The sequence below is a fragment of the Prionailurus bengalensis genome, chromosome E2 (genome assembly GCF_016509475.1).
Source record: "Prionailurus bengalensis isolate Pbe53 chromosome E2, Fcat_Pben_1.1_paternal_pri, whole genome shotgun sequence".
Classification (NCBI taxonomy): Eukaryota; Metazoa; Chordata; class Mammalia; order Carnivora; family Felidae; genus Prionailurus; species Prionailurus bengalensis.
Window position 1 is genome coordinate 6,869,044 of NC_057352.1, and position 18,824 is coordinate 6,887,867.

The 18,824-nt window shown below is 43.2% G+C and overlaps 1 protein-coding gene across 4 annotated transcripts; it reads right to left on the reverse strand.

The window, feature by feature from the left end:
• Positions 1-13,943, reverse strand: ZNF350 (zinc finger protein 350). Of its 4 annotated transcripts, none has more exons than XM_043600226.1 (5): positions 13,816-13,943; positions 7,616-7,773; positions 7,113-7,239; positions 5,756-5,851; positions 1-2,188 (listed from the first exon to the last, which is right to left on the reverse strand). In XM_043600226.1, the coding sequence occupies exons 2-5, from the start codon at positions 7,628-7,630 to the stop codon at positions 828-830; spliced, it is 1,599 nt and encodes a 532-aa protein (XP_043456161.1). In that variant the 5' UTR covers positions 7,631-7,773; positions 13,816-13,943; the 3' UTR covers positions 1-827. The 4 variants fall into 4 exon arrangements, with proteins under 4 accessions (XP_043456161.1, XP_043456163.1, XP_043456165.1 ...); XM_043600228.1 differs by having other exon boundaries at positions 13,680-13,903; XM_043600230.1 differs by lacking the exon at positions 7,113-7,239.
• Between the last annotated feature and the right edge of the window lie 4,881 nt (positions 13,944-18,824).

The window sequence follows — 18,824 nt, forward strand, 5'->3', positions numbered from 1 at the left end:
TAATTTTTTCTTCATTTTTTATTCTTCTCATACTTAGAAAGTTTTGAAACTTTCGTTACGTAGAAACTTTGCACTTTTTTAATAATTTTTTTTTATAAGCCATCCAGTCTACAGTATCCTCTTACAGCAAACAACCAAAACTATTTCACCTAGTGTGGATATTTACATCCTCTTATTAGATTAGCTGGTGTGTAAACATACCACTTAAGGATAATCTAGTAACCTCAGTGCTCTCTCCAGGAAACTAGGGCTTTTTCTACTTTTGGTCACTACTGTATCCTCAGCTTCTGGAACAGGACCCAGTACAAAAGGAGTATTTGACAAATACTCCATAAACTAATGAACTGACTCAGTCTAAGGCTGCTGTTTCATGAGTGCCTCTGCATAAAATAAACTTTAAGAGCTTACAGCAGACATCCCAGTTTCCAATGAATCATCTTGGCCTGGGGAAACTGAATTGATATACACATGTCCCATATCCCACCCACCCAATATTAGCCCTTTCCTGATTTTTCATTCATAGCAGCATTCCAGATACAAATTATCTTGTATGTTTTTAAAATTCACCTACTCATTTCCTCCACTTAGTTGAACTCAGACTTCCTCCATTCCTTTAACAGATACAATAGAGCAACTGATGTGTATGTGTTTGGGTTAACATCAGATTATGCCTCTGTATCAATGCATATTTTTAATAGGATGAGGAAATCAGGCTTTCCCAGCCTCAGCCTTTATACAATTCCTCTCAGTATATATTTTTCAGCCATAATATAATCTAGAAATTTTTGCTCAATCCTTCTCCACGTAGAATGTCTCCAAGCTTCCTCCTACTGGTTTTCTGTGACATAAAATAAGACATAATTGACCACAGAAGGCACGAACACATTCACTGTATTCATAAGGTTTCTGTCCTGTGCAAACCCTCTGTTATCTCCTAAGGGTGCACATCTGGCTGCAGGCTGTCCCACTATGACCACATTGCTATTTGCTAAGAGTCCACTGATGTTTAATGGCGTCTGACAAGCCACAGAAGGCACTTGCATAGTCACTGTATTAACAAGGCCTTTCTCCTGCACAGCACCACTAGTCTGTGATAAGCTGTGACTCTCTGAGGGAGGATTTTCCACTTTGACTGAATCTCCACAGATCTCTCTTGTGTGTATTCTCTTATGTTTAACAAGGCAAGACATGTAGGCAAAAGCCTTTCCACACTCATTGCAGACGTAGGGTCTCTCACCTGTGTGAGTTCTCTGATGGACAATGAGCTTTTCCTTTGTGGTAAAGGCTTTCCCACACTCACTGCATTCAAAAGGTTTCTCTCCCGTGTGAATTTTTTGGTGTTTAATGAGACCTGACTTCTGGGAACAGGATTTTCCACATTCACTGCACACAAAGGGACTCTTTCCGGTGTGATGTCTTTGATGTGCTATGAGACAGGTCTTCTGGATGAAGCCTTTCCCACATTCATTGCATATATAAGGTTTCTCTCCTGTATGGATGCGCTGATGTACAATGAGATTTCCCTTCTGGATAAAGCCTTTTCCACATTCACTGCAAATGTATGGTTTCTCTCCAGTATGTGTTCTCTGATGTATTTTGAGCCGTGATTTCTTGAGGAAGGCTTTGCCACATTCATTGCATTCATAAGGTTTTTCTCCTGTATGCATTTTCTGGTGTTCAGTGAGCATGAACTTTCTGTTGAACGCTTTCCCACAGAGACAACATCTGTGGGGTTTCTCTCCTGTATGAATGATCTGATGATCAGTGAGGCAGGACTTCCTCTTGAAGGCTTTCCCACATTCACTGCATACATGAGGCTTCTCTGTTTTTTGTGTTTTCTGATGCTTGCTGAATTGGGACTTAGTAATGATGAGTTTCTTGCTTTCAGGGGATTTAATTTTAGTATGAAAGTGTTCATTATTAGTGTGGAGAAAGGATTTTGCATCTCCACTAGGATCTGCAGGGTTGTTTATTTCATTGCTTCTGTTCTGGTTACGTAAAGTTAACTTTGGTTTCATAGTTTTTCCATGTAAGTCACATATATCATGATTTTGTCTTAACACGGAATGAGCTGTGCTCTGATGAACAGTATTTTCAAATGCGTTATGTTTATGCCATTGTTCTAGGCTATTCTCCATTATTTCATTTTTTAAGTGCTCCGGTAAATAGTCATCAAGTTTCCAGATTTCTAGGAAAGAAAAGAACAATGAATTCATTCATCATCTTGATTTGGAAGAAAGATCACTGAAAAACTATCTTGATGTAAGGTGTCTATTTAGTGATGACCCTATGAAATTAGGATCAATAAAAATACATTTTAATGTTCCTTGCACATCAGATAAAACGATAATATAAATAACCCAAAGGATAAAAGTAGTTAGCGTAAAAACAAGGTTAGATCATTTGCAATGAATAAATACAGATTTGCCTCCTTTCTAAAGGAGGCCTCACAAAACATGCAGAGACTGTGAAATACACACAATTTACTGTGAGCAGCAGACCACAGGTTGGAGGGTCGCCTCATCCAAACTGGTAAGAGACTCCTTCACTTCACAAATCCTTACTGATGACTACAGTGCACGGGGCATGTGCTCATGTTGGGGACACACACACACACAGAGTCATCATGTTCAGGGAGCCTACATTGCCATTTGGTAAAACCACTTAAAGGGCAAAGAAGGACACAAGGAAAACAGCTGCAGGTTGTGAAACAGGTGGGAAGGAACATTGGAGATGGAGAGAGGTGCAGGAAATCAGGTTACACTTGGAAAACGGGCCTCCCTATAGGATTCATTGTCGTGGTTGGCCTTGGGGAGAAATAATAATGATACACACTGGGTTCCAAGCACATGTAACCTACAAATTCCAAAAGGGAACTCCTGATTTCCCATCCCAAATCTCCTCCTCCACACAGCACCTCCATCACAGTGAATGACAACTCCAGTCTTCCCTTTAACCAGGACAGAACTCCTCAGCGCCTCCTGTCATCTGTCTGTCTTGCTCACACACAGTACCTACCTCATTGATCAATCCCACCTGCCCTCTTTATAATCATAACCAGAACTGAACCAACACCAATGCCCTCCACCCTCGTGGAGGCCAATTTCTTTCTCATTTTACAGCAGCAGCCTCCTACTTGGCTTTCCTATTCCTCCCCTGCCGAGTCCTGTCTCCTGTACAATAGCCAAAGTGATCCTTTCAAACATAAATTACATCATGTCAAGCCTCCTCTACTTGAAACTCCCTAACATTTTCTCATCTCATGAGGAATAAAGTCAAGGTCTTAACATGTCCTTAAAAGGCCTTATGTGACCTGCTACCCCAACCCCCTGTCACTACCCCAGTGACCTTCTCTCCAGTCTTGCTCTGTCCACTCTTCCTAAATTCTTCAGATCACACTCCTGCCTCGGGCCTTTGAACTGTACAGGTTTACTTTGGAACATTCCTTACCCACGGAGCTGCTCACATCCCTCATCTACTTGCTCAAATGTACCTTAAGGATTTCCTATTCCTCAAATCACAGCCAAGACCAAGCACTCATTCTTCAATAATGCCGTTTTAACGTTCCTTATAGCCATTTCCACCCCCAGAGTCTTACCTTCAACCTCCATTCATTCCTTCCTCTTATAGCCCATATTTACTTAAATGTCAGATCTCATCTGCCCTCTGTAATGACCGTATCCAGATCATGACCAACACGTCCCTTCCACCCATTCTGAGGACAACCAACCTGTCATGTTGTACGGCAGCCTCCTATATGGCTTTCCTGCTTACACCCTTGCCTGCTACTGTCTACTATATACACAGCAGAGGGATTCTTTGAAAACATAATTATTACATGTCACTTGCTATGCTCTCGGACGGCTGGGTGGCTCAGCCAGTTAAGCATTTGACTTGATTTTGGCTCACATCATGACCTCACCATTTGTGAGCTCTGTGCTGACAGCGTGGAGCCTACTTGGGATTCTCTTTCCCTCTCCCTCTCTGCCCCTCCCCAGCTTGACCTCTCTCTCTCTCTCTCTCTCTCTCTCTCTCTCTCTCTCTCAAAATAAATAAATAAACTTAAAAAAAAAAATGAACTTGCTATGGTCTCTACTTGGAACACTCCCAACCCAGCAACCTGTTAACTTCCCTCACCTCTTGGCTCTAAGGCACCTTATCAGAGGGGTGCTCCATTCCTAAAAAGGAGACCAAGACCCTACTGTTCCATTATGGTGACTAAGTTTTTCTATTTAAATGTTTACATATTTTTAAATGTTTACTTACTTATATTTGAGGTGGGGGGCAAAGAGGGAGGGGAACAGAGGATCTGAAGCAGGCTCTGCCCTGACAGGAGTGGAGCCTGATGTGGGGCTCAAATTCACAAACCATGACATCATGACCTGAGCCAAAATCAGACATTTAACCAACTGAGCCACCCAGATGCCCTGGTAACTAAATTTTTATCACAGTACTTTTCACTTCCCTAGACATATTTATTTGTTTATTTTGATTATTTTCTTTATTCCTTCTCTTAGAACGAAAGCTCTTGTGTTTTTCTTACTGCTCTTACCCTCAAGTATACACTGCTAAGCTACCAGAAACTAATTTTTAAAGGAATGAATGAAGGAAGCAGTCACATGTATGGAACACACTGGGGAGAGTGTAGGAGAGATGATGAAATTCTGCCTTTGTGTAAGTGAGATGGTACATCATAGATATCACAGAAAGAGGAATTTCATGTCACATGACAGGTAACGTAGTTAACTGGGATTCAATGTCATCAAATCCAATGGAAAAAATACAAGTTTTAGGGAAATTAACACAGTGGTGTCACATCTATAATGAACAAGAAGAAAGTTCAAAATTAGTAAATACACAAAGGAATTAAAGTAGGCATGAGGTAAGATCTGCAGAGAGTGAAGGATGTTAAAATATCTTTTTAGTTAAAATTCATGAACAACTGACTCCTTTAAAGAAGAGCACTCTGCAGGTAGGGAATATCTGAGGTCATGCCTGGATGGCCAGGATGTGAGATGCACGGGAGTAAAGAAGAACCTAAACTTACAGGGGCTTCCTGGGAGGAAAGAGAAGGTGAGTTCCTTGCAGTAATTGGGAACTCAGGAGAGTTGCCATGGGGATGAGTGAATTATACAGACCTAAAGTCTGGTGGATCACATTGAGGAGATGTCAGTTTGGGAATTTTCTTAAGTGAACAGAAGAAACTTAGCTTATTAGAATGCAGAAAAGTGTGAAGGGCTAGGAGACCAGATGAGAAGATGGAAAACAGAACCTTGGGAGAACTTCAGAGTGAGGACAAGGGCACAGTGAAGACTTTGGGGACCCAGCATCCTGGCGGGGGTGGAGGTTAGGAAGGAAAATCAACACTACCAATGGGACAGAGGGGTGCAGTAGTCAGAAGACAGGAATTCGAAGTGTTCTCTTTGGAAAGAGGCCTTTGGACAATGGAATTTTATAGCAAGGGAGGTCAAAGGGAATGAAGAGGAAGGGAAAGATCAGAGAATCTTAGGAAGAAAAAAAACTATGCAAATAGGCAAAATATTAACATGTAGATAAAAATGGAATAGATCCCAGAATAGGCAAAGAGTATATTTTTCTCTAAACTCCTACAAAAAAAAAAGAGGTCGCACGTTGGGAGAGAGATGCATGGAGGCACTGCCTACCTATCCTCAAACCCTCTCACAGCTGTGACTCTTATCTGGCCAACTAGAATATGATTTCCACAGCCCAGCCCCCTCCTGGTTCTCTGACTCACCTGAATAGGTTCGAAAGGGGATGTCATCTTCCACTGTCCCTGTTGGTTTTCCTTGATCCAACTTGGTGAGCACATCTGGTTTCCTGGGGTAAAAACCTGTTCATGGGAAATGACAGAAGACTAAGCATTGGGCTTGCGGTCTCTGAAGACCACAGAAATGTTACAGTTGACGACAAAACAATTTTCACATTACTGCCCTGCTGGTCTCCTCTCCCGTTGATACTCTACTAAGTACTTGACTTCTGACACCTGATCCATGGGGTTTTCACACATCAAGGAATTTGTGACACCAAAGGACACCGACTGGGTGTCCGACAACTTAGATCAGTTCTGACAATCTCCACCTGGTGACGGCTTCCGATCCCACAGGTTAGGGGTTCACTACCACAAGACTGCACACCTTCTCCACTTCAGACGCCAATCAGAAGTCCAAGTTGTTTCTTGAGCTTCTGATAGACTAAATATGGACTGGAGGTTCTCATGACCCCCTTTTTCAGGTTCAATTGATTGCTGGGGCAACCCACGGAACTTAGTAGAACAATTTACTTATTACGTTACTGGTTTATTATAAACAGATATAACTCAGACATAGCCCAGTGAAAGAGATACACAGTACAAGGTATGTGGGAAGGGTGTGGAGCTTCCATGCTGTGTCTCGGCATCCCACATTCCCCGCACCTCTAAACCTGTTCTTGTGGGTTTTTATGGAGGCTTCATTAAGTAGGCATGATTAAGTAAATTAAATCATTAGCCTTTGGTGACTGATTCAAACTCCAGCTGTTCTCTCCTCTCCAGAGGTGAGGTGGAACTGAAAGTTGCAACCCTCTAATCGTGGTTGGCTCCCCTGGCAACCAGACTCCATCCTTAGGTCATATAGTGGCTTTCCAAAATCACCTCATCAACATAAATCCAAATATGGCTGAAAGGGTCTTGTTATATAAATAACAAAAGACACCCATTTTACATTTATCTTCTTATAACCTAGGAAATCACAACTGTTGCAGGAGCTCTGTGCCAAAATTGGAGATGAAGGCCAAAAAGATATAAATATATGTACATATACATACATATGCATATACATGTATATATGTATAAAATATACATGTACATATGTATATGTATACAAAAGCATACATGTATATACATAAATATATATATATATCACAATATCATACATTTGTACAAAGTAAAGGTTGTGCACTTAGGTGAAGGGAGAACATACCCATGTCTCTGGAGCCAGGGAGGGGACTGAGAATCTAATTTCAGAGCAGCACACATACTCCAGAGCTTTAAGAAGCCGAGAAAGGAAAGGCCACTGATGGGGACCCTCTGAGTGACACAGGGGAGCTGTCCTCACCCAATGACACCAGGTTCCTATAGTTCTCCAACATCACATCCCGGTACAGGTTCTTCTGAGCAGGGGCCAGGAGCTGCCACTCCTCCCATGTGAAGTTCACAGCCACATCATCAAACGTCAGGGATTCCTGTAATAACAGTGCTCTCTAATGAAGTGATGTCCTTTTGATGGTATGGAAGAAATGTTAAAATTTTTCTGCCTATTTCCACTCTAGGTTTTATCTAGACATGTAGTGGTGCTTTTATTTTGGTACAATGTGGACGAAGCAAATACCTAATTAAATATTCTGTAATTGTGCACTCAGTCATCCATCCATTCTTCCAATGAGAAGTTTCTATAACATGTAGAAGTTCAATCTTGTTAACCTAGAAACACCATCCATATGGAGATGACAGACTAAAGATATATGTATGTATACTTTTCAGATTAATGGAACTGATTTTTTTATAGGTCTCTACAACACCATTAGGGAACAAAGGAAAGAATAAAATAAACCAAGTCACCTGTGCCTGGATCATTTTTCCTGCTCTCTGAAAATAGCTGGCAATGGGGAAGCTCTGCTTTGTGTCTTCTGGATCCACTCTTAACTTCTCTTCAGAAATCTCAGTCCTGGATGAGCACTGGGTGTTATATGTAAATGATGAATCACTAAATTTTATTCCTGAAAAAAATAAATAAATATATTTTGATTTAAAAAAAAAAAGCAGAATGAAAACATGAACATGTTGTTAAAATGGGGCTTGTCCTACTACTAGGTATTACCCAAAGGACACAAAAACGCTGACTCGAGGGGGCACATGCACCCCAGTGTTCATAGTAGTGCTATCAACAATAGCCAAAGTATGGAAAGAGCCCAAATGTCCCACTAATGAATGGATAAAGAAGATGTGGTATATATATACAATGGAACATTACTTGGCAATCAAAAAGAATTAAATCTTGCCATTTGCAACAACGTGGATGGAACTAGAGGGTATTATGCTAAGTGAAATACGTCATCAGAGAAAAACAGGTATCACATGATTTCACTCATATGTGGAATCTGAGAAACTCAACAGATGAACATGGGGGAAGGGAAGGAAAATCATGATAAAAACAGAAGAGAAGGGGCAAACCATAAGAGACTCTTAAACAGAACATGACAGGGATGTCCACTCTCACCATGTTCAACATAGTATTGGAAGTCCTAACCTCAGCAACCAGACAACACAAAGAAATAAAAGGCATCCAAACAGGCAAGGAGGAAGTCAAACTCTCACTCTTCACAGACAGTATGATACTCTATATGGAAAACCCAAAAGATTCCACCAAAAAAACTGCTAGAACTGATCCATGAATTCAGGAAAGTCACAGGATATAGAATCAATGCACAGAAATCGGTTGCATTTCTATACACCAATAATGAAGCAACAGAAAGAGAAATCAAGGAATCGATCCCACTTACAATTGCACCAAAACCCATAAAATATCTAGGAATGAACCTAACCAAAGAGTTGAAAAATCTATACACTGAAAACCATAGAAAGCTTATGAAAGAAATTGAAAAAGACACACACACACACACACACACACACACACACACACACACAAAACCATTCCATGCTCATGAATTGGAAGAACAAATATTGTTAAAATGTCAATACTACTCAAAGCAATCTACATATTCAATGCAATCCCTACCGAAATAACACCAGTATTCTTCACAGAGGTAGAACCAACAATCCTAAAATTTGTATGGAACCAGAAATGACCCCAAATAGCCAAACCAATACTAAAAAAGAAAACCAAGGCTGGAGGCATCACAATTAGGGATTTCAACCTGTATTACACATCTGTAATCATCAAGACAGTATGGTACTGGCACAAAACAGACACTTAGATCAATGGAATAGAATAGAGAACCCAGAAATAGACCCACAAATGTATGGCTAACAGATCTTTGACTAAGCAGGAAAGAATATCCAATGGAATAGTCTCTTCAGCAAATGGTGTTGGGAAAACTGGACAGCAACATGCAGAAGAATGAACCTGGACCACTTTCTTACCATACACAAAAATAAACTCAAAATGGATAGAGGACTTAAATATAAGACGGGAAACCATCAAAATTCTAGAGGAGAAAGCAGGCAAAAACTCTTTGACTTCGGCCACAGCAACTTCTTACTCAACATGTCTCTGGAGGCAAGGGAAACAAAAGCAAAAATAAACCATTGGGATCTCACCAAGATGAAAAAGCTTCTGCATGGAAAAGGAAACAATCACCAAAATTAAAAGGCAGCCAATGGAATGAGAGAAGATATTTGCAAATGACGTATCAGATAAAGGGTATCCAAAATCTATAAAGAGCTTATCAAATTCAACACCCAAAAAACAAATAATCCAGTGAAGAAATGGGCAAAAGACATGAATAGACACTTCTCCAAAAAAGACACATAAAAAAATGCTCATCACTCATCATCAGGGAAACACAAATCAAAACTACAATGAGATACCATCTCACACCAGTATGACTTGCTAAAATTAACAACTCAGGCAACCACAGATCTTGGTGAGGCTGTGGAAAAAAAGGAACCTTCTTGCAATGCTAGGTGGTAATGCAAACTTGTGCAGCCACTCTGGAAAACGGTATAGAAATTCCTCCAAAAATTGAAAATAGAACTACCCTACAACCCAGAAACTGTACTATTAGGTAATTATAAAAAGGATACAGGATTACTGATTCATAGGGTCACATGCACCCCAATGTTTATAGCCGTGCTATCGACAATAGCCCAATATGGAAAGACCCCAAATGTCCCATCAACTGATGAATGGATTAAGATGTGATATATATATACACAATGGAGTATTAATCGACAATCAAAAAGAATGAAATCTTGCCATTTGCAACAATGTGGATGGAACTAGAGTGTATTATGCTAAGCAAAGTAAGTCAGAGAAAGACATATGACTTCACTCATATGTGGACTTTAAGGTATAAAACAGATGAACATAAGCAAAAATAATATAAAAACAGGGAGGGGGTGAAAAAAATTAAAGCTAAAAAAAAACAGGGAAAGGGACAAAACATATGAGACTCCTAAATATAGAGAACAAACTGAGGATTGCCAGAGGGGTTGTGGTGGGGGATGGGCTAAATGGGCAAAGGGGCATTAAGGAAGACACTTGTTGGGATGAGCACTGGGTGTTATATGTAGGGGATGAATCACAGGATTCTACTCCTGAAATCATTAATGCACTATATGCTAATTAACTTGGGTGGAAAGAAGGGAGGGGAGGGGAGGGGAGGGGAGGGGAGGGGAGGGGAGGGGAGGGGAGGAGAGGGAAAAGAAAGAAAGAAAGAAAAGAAGCCAAAATTATACTTTGAAGCATTATTAAAGAGAAGTGTGATTTAGAAAAAAAAAGAGAGAGAGAGAGAGAGAGAGACTCTAAATACAGAGAACAAAATGAGGATTGCTGGAGAGGAGGTAGGTGAGGGGATGGGATAAATGGGTGATGGGCATTAAGAGGGCACTTTTCAGGATGAGCACTGGGTGTTATATGTAAGAGATGAATCACTAAATTCTACTCCTGAATCCAAGACTACACTATATGTTAACTATCTTGAAAATAAATTAAAAAAAAAAAATCTCAATCTTCAGTCAGGTGTATCCCATAAAAACTGACACCATATCCATAACTTCTTTCTCCTTCACATGATCCTTTTACTCCTGGGGCATCAGGACTTGTGGGTTGAGGAGATGACGTAGTCTGAGTGGTGCACTTCCTCTGGGCCCAGATGCTGTCACTACTCCTGGGCACTCACCTTAACAAATACCTGTAGTATTGCTAAGTGTCCCCCTTTTTTTTTTTTTTTAAGTTTATTTACTTTGAGAGAGAAGGAAAGCACAAGCAGGGGAGAGGCAGAGAGAGGGAGAGATAGAATCCCAAGCATGCTCCACACAGCACAGAAGCCCAATGCAGGGCTAGAACTCACAAACCATGAGACCATGACCTGAACCGAGATCAAGAGTTGGACGCTTAATCAACTGAGCCACCCAGGCACCTCTACTCAGTGTCCCTTTGTTTAATACCCCAGAAGATTTATTCTTCAGTAAAGCCTGAGGTTCTGAATGTGGCGAAGGTTTTCCTTCATCGTGTGATGTGTAAGCGGGGGAGTCTGACATGAGACGAGGAAAAGGAGATCCACCCAACACATGCCTCAGGAGAAGGGGAATCAGGCAGACCACTTGCACACAACAGACCACACAGAAGAGGATCAGGGCACTGTTTTGCTCAAGTATATCTTCAGAGCTTTTTGTACAGCCTGTGAGTACAGGCACTTCAGTTTGAAAACCAAAGTACTGGGAAAATCAGAAGCATGGTTCTATAAGCAATAATGGTAATATCTTAGGAGGTTTTCAATACATAAGAAACAAAAGTACAGAACATTGTAAATAAATTGGAAAGTGGTGGGGCACTTGAGTGGCTCAGACTTGGGGTCTGGGCTGGGTGTGGAGCCTGCTTGGGATTCTCTCGCTCCCTCTTCCTCTGGCCCTTCCCAGTTCATTCTCTCTAAAAAAATTAAAAATTAAAAATAAAAATAAATTGAAAAGTGGTAAATGAAGTCGAAGTGTTCTAAGATTCCTGCATCGCTGGAGAAGAGTGTAAAAGAACTAATTAACATGAGAATTTGACAAAGGAAGGTTCCATGCCATACAGATAATGTCCAGTGTCCTGACAAAAACCAGTAATTGTCTTGATGTTCACAATTTTCATGCTGACAGAAGGGGAAAATATAATGGCATGAAACTCACCCAAAACAAGGCAAAAAAGAGTAAGAAACTGAGAATAAGTGGGGTAACTACAATGCACTTGGATGACTGTTTTTAAACCAAACCAAACATAAGAATTATATTAAGGATAACCAGGATTCCAGTTAATTACATTAAACACAAATGCCTCAAAATTGTCCCACTGGATTAAAATTTAAAACCTAATAACATGCTAGTATAGGTTACATGTCTGAAACAATGACATGGAAAGCTCCAGAAAAAAAGATTAGGAAAAAAGTATACCACGAAAAGAGTAAGCATAATCTGGTTTAACTATATTCTCAGACAAAATGGACCAAAAAGCCCAAAAATTACTAAAGAAAAAGAGAAACAACACTCACTGGTTAAGAGGTCCAATCCACCACATTATAAAAATTTGAATTTCTATGCACGTAACAACATAGCCTTGAAACGTATACAACAAAAATGGACCTGGGGTGCCTGGGTGGCTCAGTCAATTAAGCGACCGATGTCGGATCACCTCATGATCTCAGGGCTGGTGAGTTCAAACTGTGGAGTCCTGCGGAGGGCTCTGTGCTGACAGCTCAGAACCTAGAGCCTGCTTTGGATTCTGTGTCTCCCTCTCTCTCTGTCCCTTCCCTGCTCTCTGTCTCTGTCTCTCTCAAAAATAAACATTTTTAAACATTTTTAAATAAATAAATTGCATTTTCATTTATATTTCCTTTATTTTTGAGGCCTTGCTCAAAATAATATAAATTATAATAAATTATAAACATTGGAAACCGGAATGAAAATTAAGATTATACTCAGACAACATCATCATGGACATAGAAAAAGAGATTCAAAGAATTACTAACATAAAAGAGAAAATGCTCCCCCAGAAACCAGTAAGCAGATTTTCACAGATAGCTGGCTGGAACCGCCCCACATACTAAGCTCATTTCACAGAAATTCAGTCATTAGCAATCGGAACTGGGGCCACCACGGCTGACTAACACCAACCGGTACTTAGTAATAAACCGACATGTGGGTCACCCTGCAAGAGGGGTGGATACCAAGCAAAACGGGCATTCTGTTGGCAAAGAACAAAGTGTGGACGTAGGGCAGGCAAGTAAGCGACAGTGTTCCCCGCTGCTATGTATTAAGAGGTGAGTGCGGGCGCTGGCAAACATTTTTCTGCAAACGGATAGATATTACACGTTTTCAACTTAAGATCTCTGTCGCAAGGACTCAATTCTTCCTCTGCGCCGGGAAAACAGCCACAGACGATGACTAACAGACGGCAGTGGCGATTTAGCCCCTCCGTCTGCAATAAGTCAACCCCTGCACAAAAGGCTTTACAACAAAACAAAACAAACCAAACAAAACCACAGAGGGTTTGGAACTACCCTCCTGCGCTCTGCAGTCTTCGGTCCCAGCAGCCCAGCTAAGAACTTCAACCCAAACTCCAGCCCCCGGTCCTTGGCGTCCAAAGCTGCAGCCCTGATAAATATCTCTGTACCAGACACCGATCACACACGCCCTTATTAATCCGAAAACCGGGCGAGACACCCCGATGTCATGAGCACCCACCGGAGCCCCAACATCACTGAGCCCCAAATTAAATACCCCCCCGGAACCAGACACTTCGATCATCGTAAATGATCTGCCCCGCCTGCTGCAGGACTGCATACGCTCTACAGCGCGGACACGGTCGTGATCTCTACAGACCCTTAACGGTCTTAATGGCCCCAAAAGTACCCCATCCACAGACACAGGCGTCACAGACTCCCACGTGGTTCCCCTCAAATACCTCCACTTTTGAGCCAGTAATTCCACAGGTCCACCCTACTCCACTTCCACGATGTGGACACCACATCATCCCATGAGAAACAAACCTCCTATGGGACAAACCGAAAACCTTCCAAGGGACAAAAGCACACACCGACCTGGTTTTCTCCAGGAAACAAGGAGACCTAAAGGTAACACTTCCGCGAACTGCTGCTATTCCTGGAACCGTCGCTCCAAGTTTTCGACAGCCTATGGCGGCCGAGGAGGACCCTAAGACTTCGAAGAAAGGCGAAAGGTTGGCCGGTATTTCCGGGAGCAGTATGTCCGCGCCCGCTGGCTGTGGCTTCGGGGGCGGCCATGCTGGAACGAGTGTGGGACAAGTGACGTACACGAGGCAAGGCGGCGGGTTTGCGGCTGCGAGCCAGTGATGGCCCGGAAGTCAGAAGCCGCCGAAATTATCTCATTTACTTAAAGTCGGGTCTTGCGGGAGACGGGTAGATTTTCAGACTCAATTTCTTGGAGGCAAACTTGGTGTGAGTTAAATTGCATTCTCGAGCTATGCAGGAAGTGACAAGGCCCGAGTGTATAGTATACATTCTGTATTTTATTTTATTTTATTTTATTTATTTTATTTTATTATTTTATTTTATTTTATTTTATTTATTTTTGAGATACAGAGCACAGGCGAGGGAGGGGCAGAGAGAGAGGGAGACACAGAATCCGTAGCAGGCTCCAGACTCTGAGCTGTCAGTGCAGAGCCTGACCTGGGGCTGGAACTCAGGAAGGATAGATCATGACCTGAGCCAAAGTCCAATGCTTAACTGACTGAGCCACCCAGGCGCCCCTCCATGCTGTATTTTTAAAAAAAGGTTTCCGGGTACTTGGGTGGCTCAGTCCTTCAGCATCGGACTTGGGCTCAGGTCATGATCTCACCGTTCATTTGCTCCAGCCCCCATTAGATGAGCTGGAGCCCCGCTTCTCTCTCACTTTCTCTCTCCTTGTCTCTGTGCCTCCGGGATTCTCTCTCTGGAAGAAAAAAAAAAGTTTCCAAACAGTAAAAGTTCGAGTGTGGATGGTGCAGCAGAGAACAAACGTCTGGAAAGAGGAAAATACATCTGGTAACAGGCACCCACGGAAAGCTTCTGGTGAAAAGTTGCTTGCAGGAGGAGGTTTTAAGAACAGAAAAATATTTTGAGCAACTGGTACAATATTGTTGTGAGATTGTTGAGCTAAATGGTGAAGAAAGAATTCTTGAGACTTTTGTGGTGCAACTTACTAATTTAAGCAGCACCGGGACAGGACCTGTGGGCAGAAAAAGCTGCACTTTTGCTGTATGAATCTGGTAGTTATGTGCTTACTACTCAACGGCAAGGGGACACGCAGGGAGTATTGGATCATAAATGTTCTCTTAGAATTTCGACTCATGAAACTACTTACCCAAGATATCTCTGGTGCTTATCATTCAGTTTGATAGTAACTATCCGTGAGATTTACAGGCAGTCATGAGGCCCTTTAAGAATGTAGCAACCTAGGGGTGCCTGGGTGGCTCAGTTTGGGTAAGTGTCAGACTCCTGGTTTCAGCTCAGGTCATGATCTCAAGGTTTCAAGAGATCGAGCCCGGTGTCAGGCTCTGTGCTGACAATGAGGAACCTGCTTGGGATTCTCTCTCTCTGCCCCTCTCCTACTGGCACTGTTTCTGTCTCTCGCAAGATAAATAAACTTTAAAAAAGAAGAAGTAGGGGCGCCTGGGTGGCTCAGTCGGTTGAGCATCCGACTTCAGCTCAAGTCATGATCTCAGGGCTTGTGAGTTCGGGCCCTGCGTCGGGCTCTGTGCTGACAGCTCAGGGCCTGGAGCCTGCTTCAGATTCTGTGTCTCCCTCACTCTCTGCTCCTCCCCTGTTCACACTCTGTCTCTTTCTCAAAAATAAATAAAGATTTTTAGAAAATAAAATAAAAAAGAAGAAGAATGTAGGAACCAGTACATATTTGATCCTTATTAGAACTATGCTGGCTATGGGTCAGCCTTCCAGACTAAAAGTGAACATTCTTCTGCTTCTGTCCCTCATCAGCATGAGGCTGGCCAACACCAACTAGAGGAAAGAGCAGCTGGGAGGAACCTAAATTGGGACTGAGATTGGGGCCTCAGGAAAAGGCCACTAAAGTGAGGCCAACAAGGGTCTGGAGTCAATGAGAAAGTTACAACTAGAATTGAGAGTCCAAAAATATTAAGATCAATAGCTTTTTTCCCAAGGTACCAAGATGATTGAATGGGATTGGTCTTTTCAACAAAGGATGCTGGGATAATTGTATTTCTATTTGCAGAAAAATAAATTAAGACCTTTAACTCTAAACATATACAAAAATTCACTCAAGATAGATCCCAGACCTAAATATAAGGGAGAGAGGCAAATGGGAGGTAATGTTCATAAACCAAATAAGTTAGCCAGAGAGTTCGTGAGACAAGACAGTAATGGATGAGCCATAAAAGGTGATAAATTGGACTTGGTTAAAATTAAAAACATTTGTACTTTTTTTTTTTCTTTTAAACATTTGTACTTTCTAAGCACAACATTTAAGAAGAGTGGAGCCAGGAATTGGGAGAAAATACCTCCACATTGTACATCTGATAAAGGACTTATATTCAGAATATATTAAGAATTGCCAAAACTCAACAATACCAAAACAACCATCCAGTTACTTTTGGGGGTCATGAAAATTCAAAAAAATTGGATAGTGGTGATAGTGACATAAGAGCCTGGAGGCTGCTTCAAATTCTGTGTCTCCCTCTCTCTCTGCCCATCCCCCACTCATGCTCTGTCTCTGTCTCTGTGTCAAAAATAAATAAACATTAAAAAAAATTTTTTTTTTATTTAATGAAATAGCTCTCATGGAGAAGGAGAATTTACGAAAATGGTTGCTTGTGTCAAACCTGGAAGGAAATACCTGAGGAGACTTTTGCCATAAAATAAAAATCCTGGGGCACCTGGGTAGCTCAGTGGGTTAAGTATCTCAGGTCAGGTCTTGATCTCAGGGTCATGAGTTCAAGTCTGCTTTTAAGTGTGAAGTCTACTTAAAAAGAAAAGAAAGATAAAAATACTATCTTTATTCAGGGACACAGCACTTGATCATGGCAAACTACTCTGATTTTTGCAGGGACAGTGAGGAGAGGGGATGCAGGAGACAAATTTTGACTCGAATTTTTGTTTGGAATCTTGAGAAGGGACTCAAAAGACTGAAAGGAAATACTTCCCCCATCCAGAAGGTTGAGCCTCATGGGGCACCTGGGTGGCTCAGTCCGTTGAGCATCGCTCAGGTCATGACCTCATGGTTCCTGTGTTGGAGCCTAGCATCAGCTCGCTGCTATCAGCACAGAGCCCTCTTGGGATCCTCTGTCTCCCCCTTTCTCTGCCTCTCTCCCGCTTGTACTCTCTCTCTCTCTCAAAAATGAACATTAAATCACACACACACACACACACACACACAGGCCTGGGGTTATGAGTCTCAAAACTTCTAGACTCCTAGGCTCTCAAATCCTGCACTCCCCAAAACAACATTGACCTCAGATTCGATGTCAAGGTTACCGCAGGAGCTCTCCTGGCGCGTGGACGCACCTGCCCCTTCGGAGCCCCAGGTGAAATCGCTGAGGTCGCCGAGGCGCGGTGTTCGCGGGTCCGCAGCCCGCCCCGCGAAGTTAACACACAAGCCCCCGGTCCCGACCGGCCGCCCTCGGCCGTCGGGCCCCAAAGACTTCGCCTGAGCGCGCGCCCGCCTTCCTCGGGGACTGAGGACGTCCCCAGGCGCATTCCCGCCTCCCGGGCCTGGCCCCTCGCTCGGGACCCACACCGGGGCCTGGGCGGCGAGGGGCGCGGGCTCGGGGCTTCCGGATGTGCGTCTCGGCTCGCTCGCTCCGGGCCTGAGGGCACTCGGGTGGGAGGTGACCTCGTTTCCTCACTGAGCGCTCCTAGCGCTTCTGACCGGAGCAGTCGTTTGGCTGCCGGCCCTCTGTCCGGCGGGAAGAATCGGAACCGTCATGAGGGCACCCGGGGCCTTCCCCTCCTCGAAAGAGACGGTCACAGGCCTCTTCGGAGGCGGGAACCTACCCGAAGCCCATGTGACGTGGGGGCGCATTCTGATCATCAGTTTGGGGAAAAGGGCAAGCTGAGCACTTAGGCAGGAGCACCTGGGGTGCAGCCAGTTTGCGTGAAGTTCGCGTCCAAGTGCAGAGAAGACCCCACAGAGCTTCTGGCTGGATCTTGGGTTGACTTTTCCTGAGGTCTGTATTGGACAAACCTACAGTTTCGGCCTCCTCCCGTGCTTCTCCTTTACTCACACTGGCTGCCACGCGACCCTTGGGACACTTCCGGTCACCAAACACGTGTGGGGATTTCCGCACACCCCCGCAATTCTCCAGGACACCAGCTGGGCCATGCAGTGTAACTCCATCCCGACACGAGCTACCTGGAGTGTCAGGTCCCACAGGTGAAGGGCTCGGCCCCACGAATGAACCCCCCTCCTCATTTCATACCCCAGGGACCAGCAGTAGGTCCCCAGGTTCCCTACAACTTCGGACTTGCTTACAAGTGGGAGTTCCCCACGACTCCTTCCTCCAGTTCCATTGATTTGCTGGAGCAGCTCACAGAACTCAGAGAAACACGGACACCAATTAAAAGCTAGGTTAAAGCATATAGGTACACGGCCAGATGAAGAGACACATGGAATGAGACCTGGAAGGGTCCCAAGCACAAGCTTCTGTCCTGGTGGAGTTGTGTTATGTTGCTCTCCCCCAACCTGGCTGTGTTCACCTACCTGGAAGCTCACCCTCGTTGGGGATTTTATGGAGGCTTCTTCAGGACTGACCAATTATTGACTCAATTTCCCTCTCCCCTCCCTGGAAGATGGGTGTTGGGCAGAATGTTGCAAACTTTTTAATTATGGCTTGGTCCTCATCCAGAAGCCTTACAGGAGCCCACCCAGAGTCACCTCATTAGAATAAAAATTGCTCCTAATGCACTTATCACTTAGGAATTTACAAGGGTTTCAGGAGCGTGTGCCGGCAACCAGGGGCAGCTGGCCACAAGGGGCAGAGACCTATATATTTCCTATTATCTCATAAGGTCAAATAGCCAACTTCAAAAATTAAGTGCTAAATGACTCTACTTTTCTAATT

Coding starts and splice junctions, on each gene's coding strand:
- ZNF350 (XM_043600226.1), bottom strand. Junction 5,852..7,112: donor TAGGAACCTGGTGTCATTGG/GTGAGGACAGCT, acceptor TCCCATGAACAG/GTTTTTACCCCAGGAAACCA. Junction 2,189..5,755: donor CCCCTTTCGAACCTATTCAG/GTGAGTCAGAGA, acceptor TTTCTTTCCTAG/AAATCTGGAAACTTGATGAC.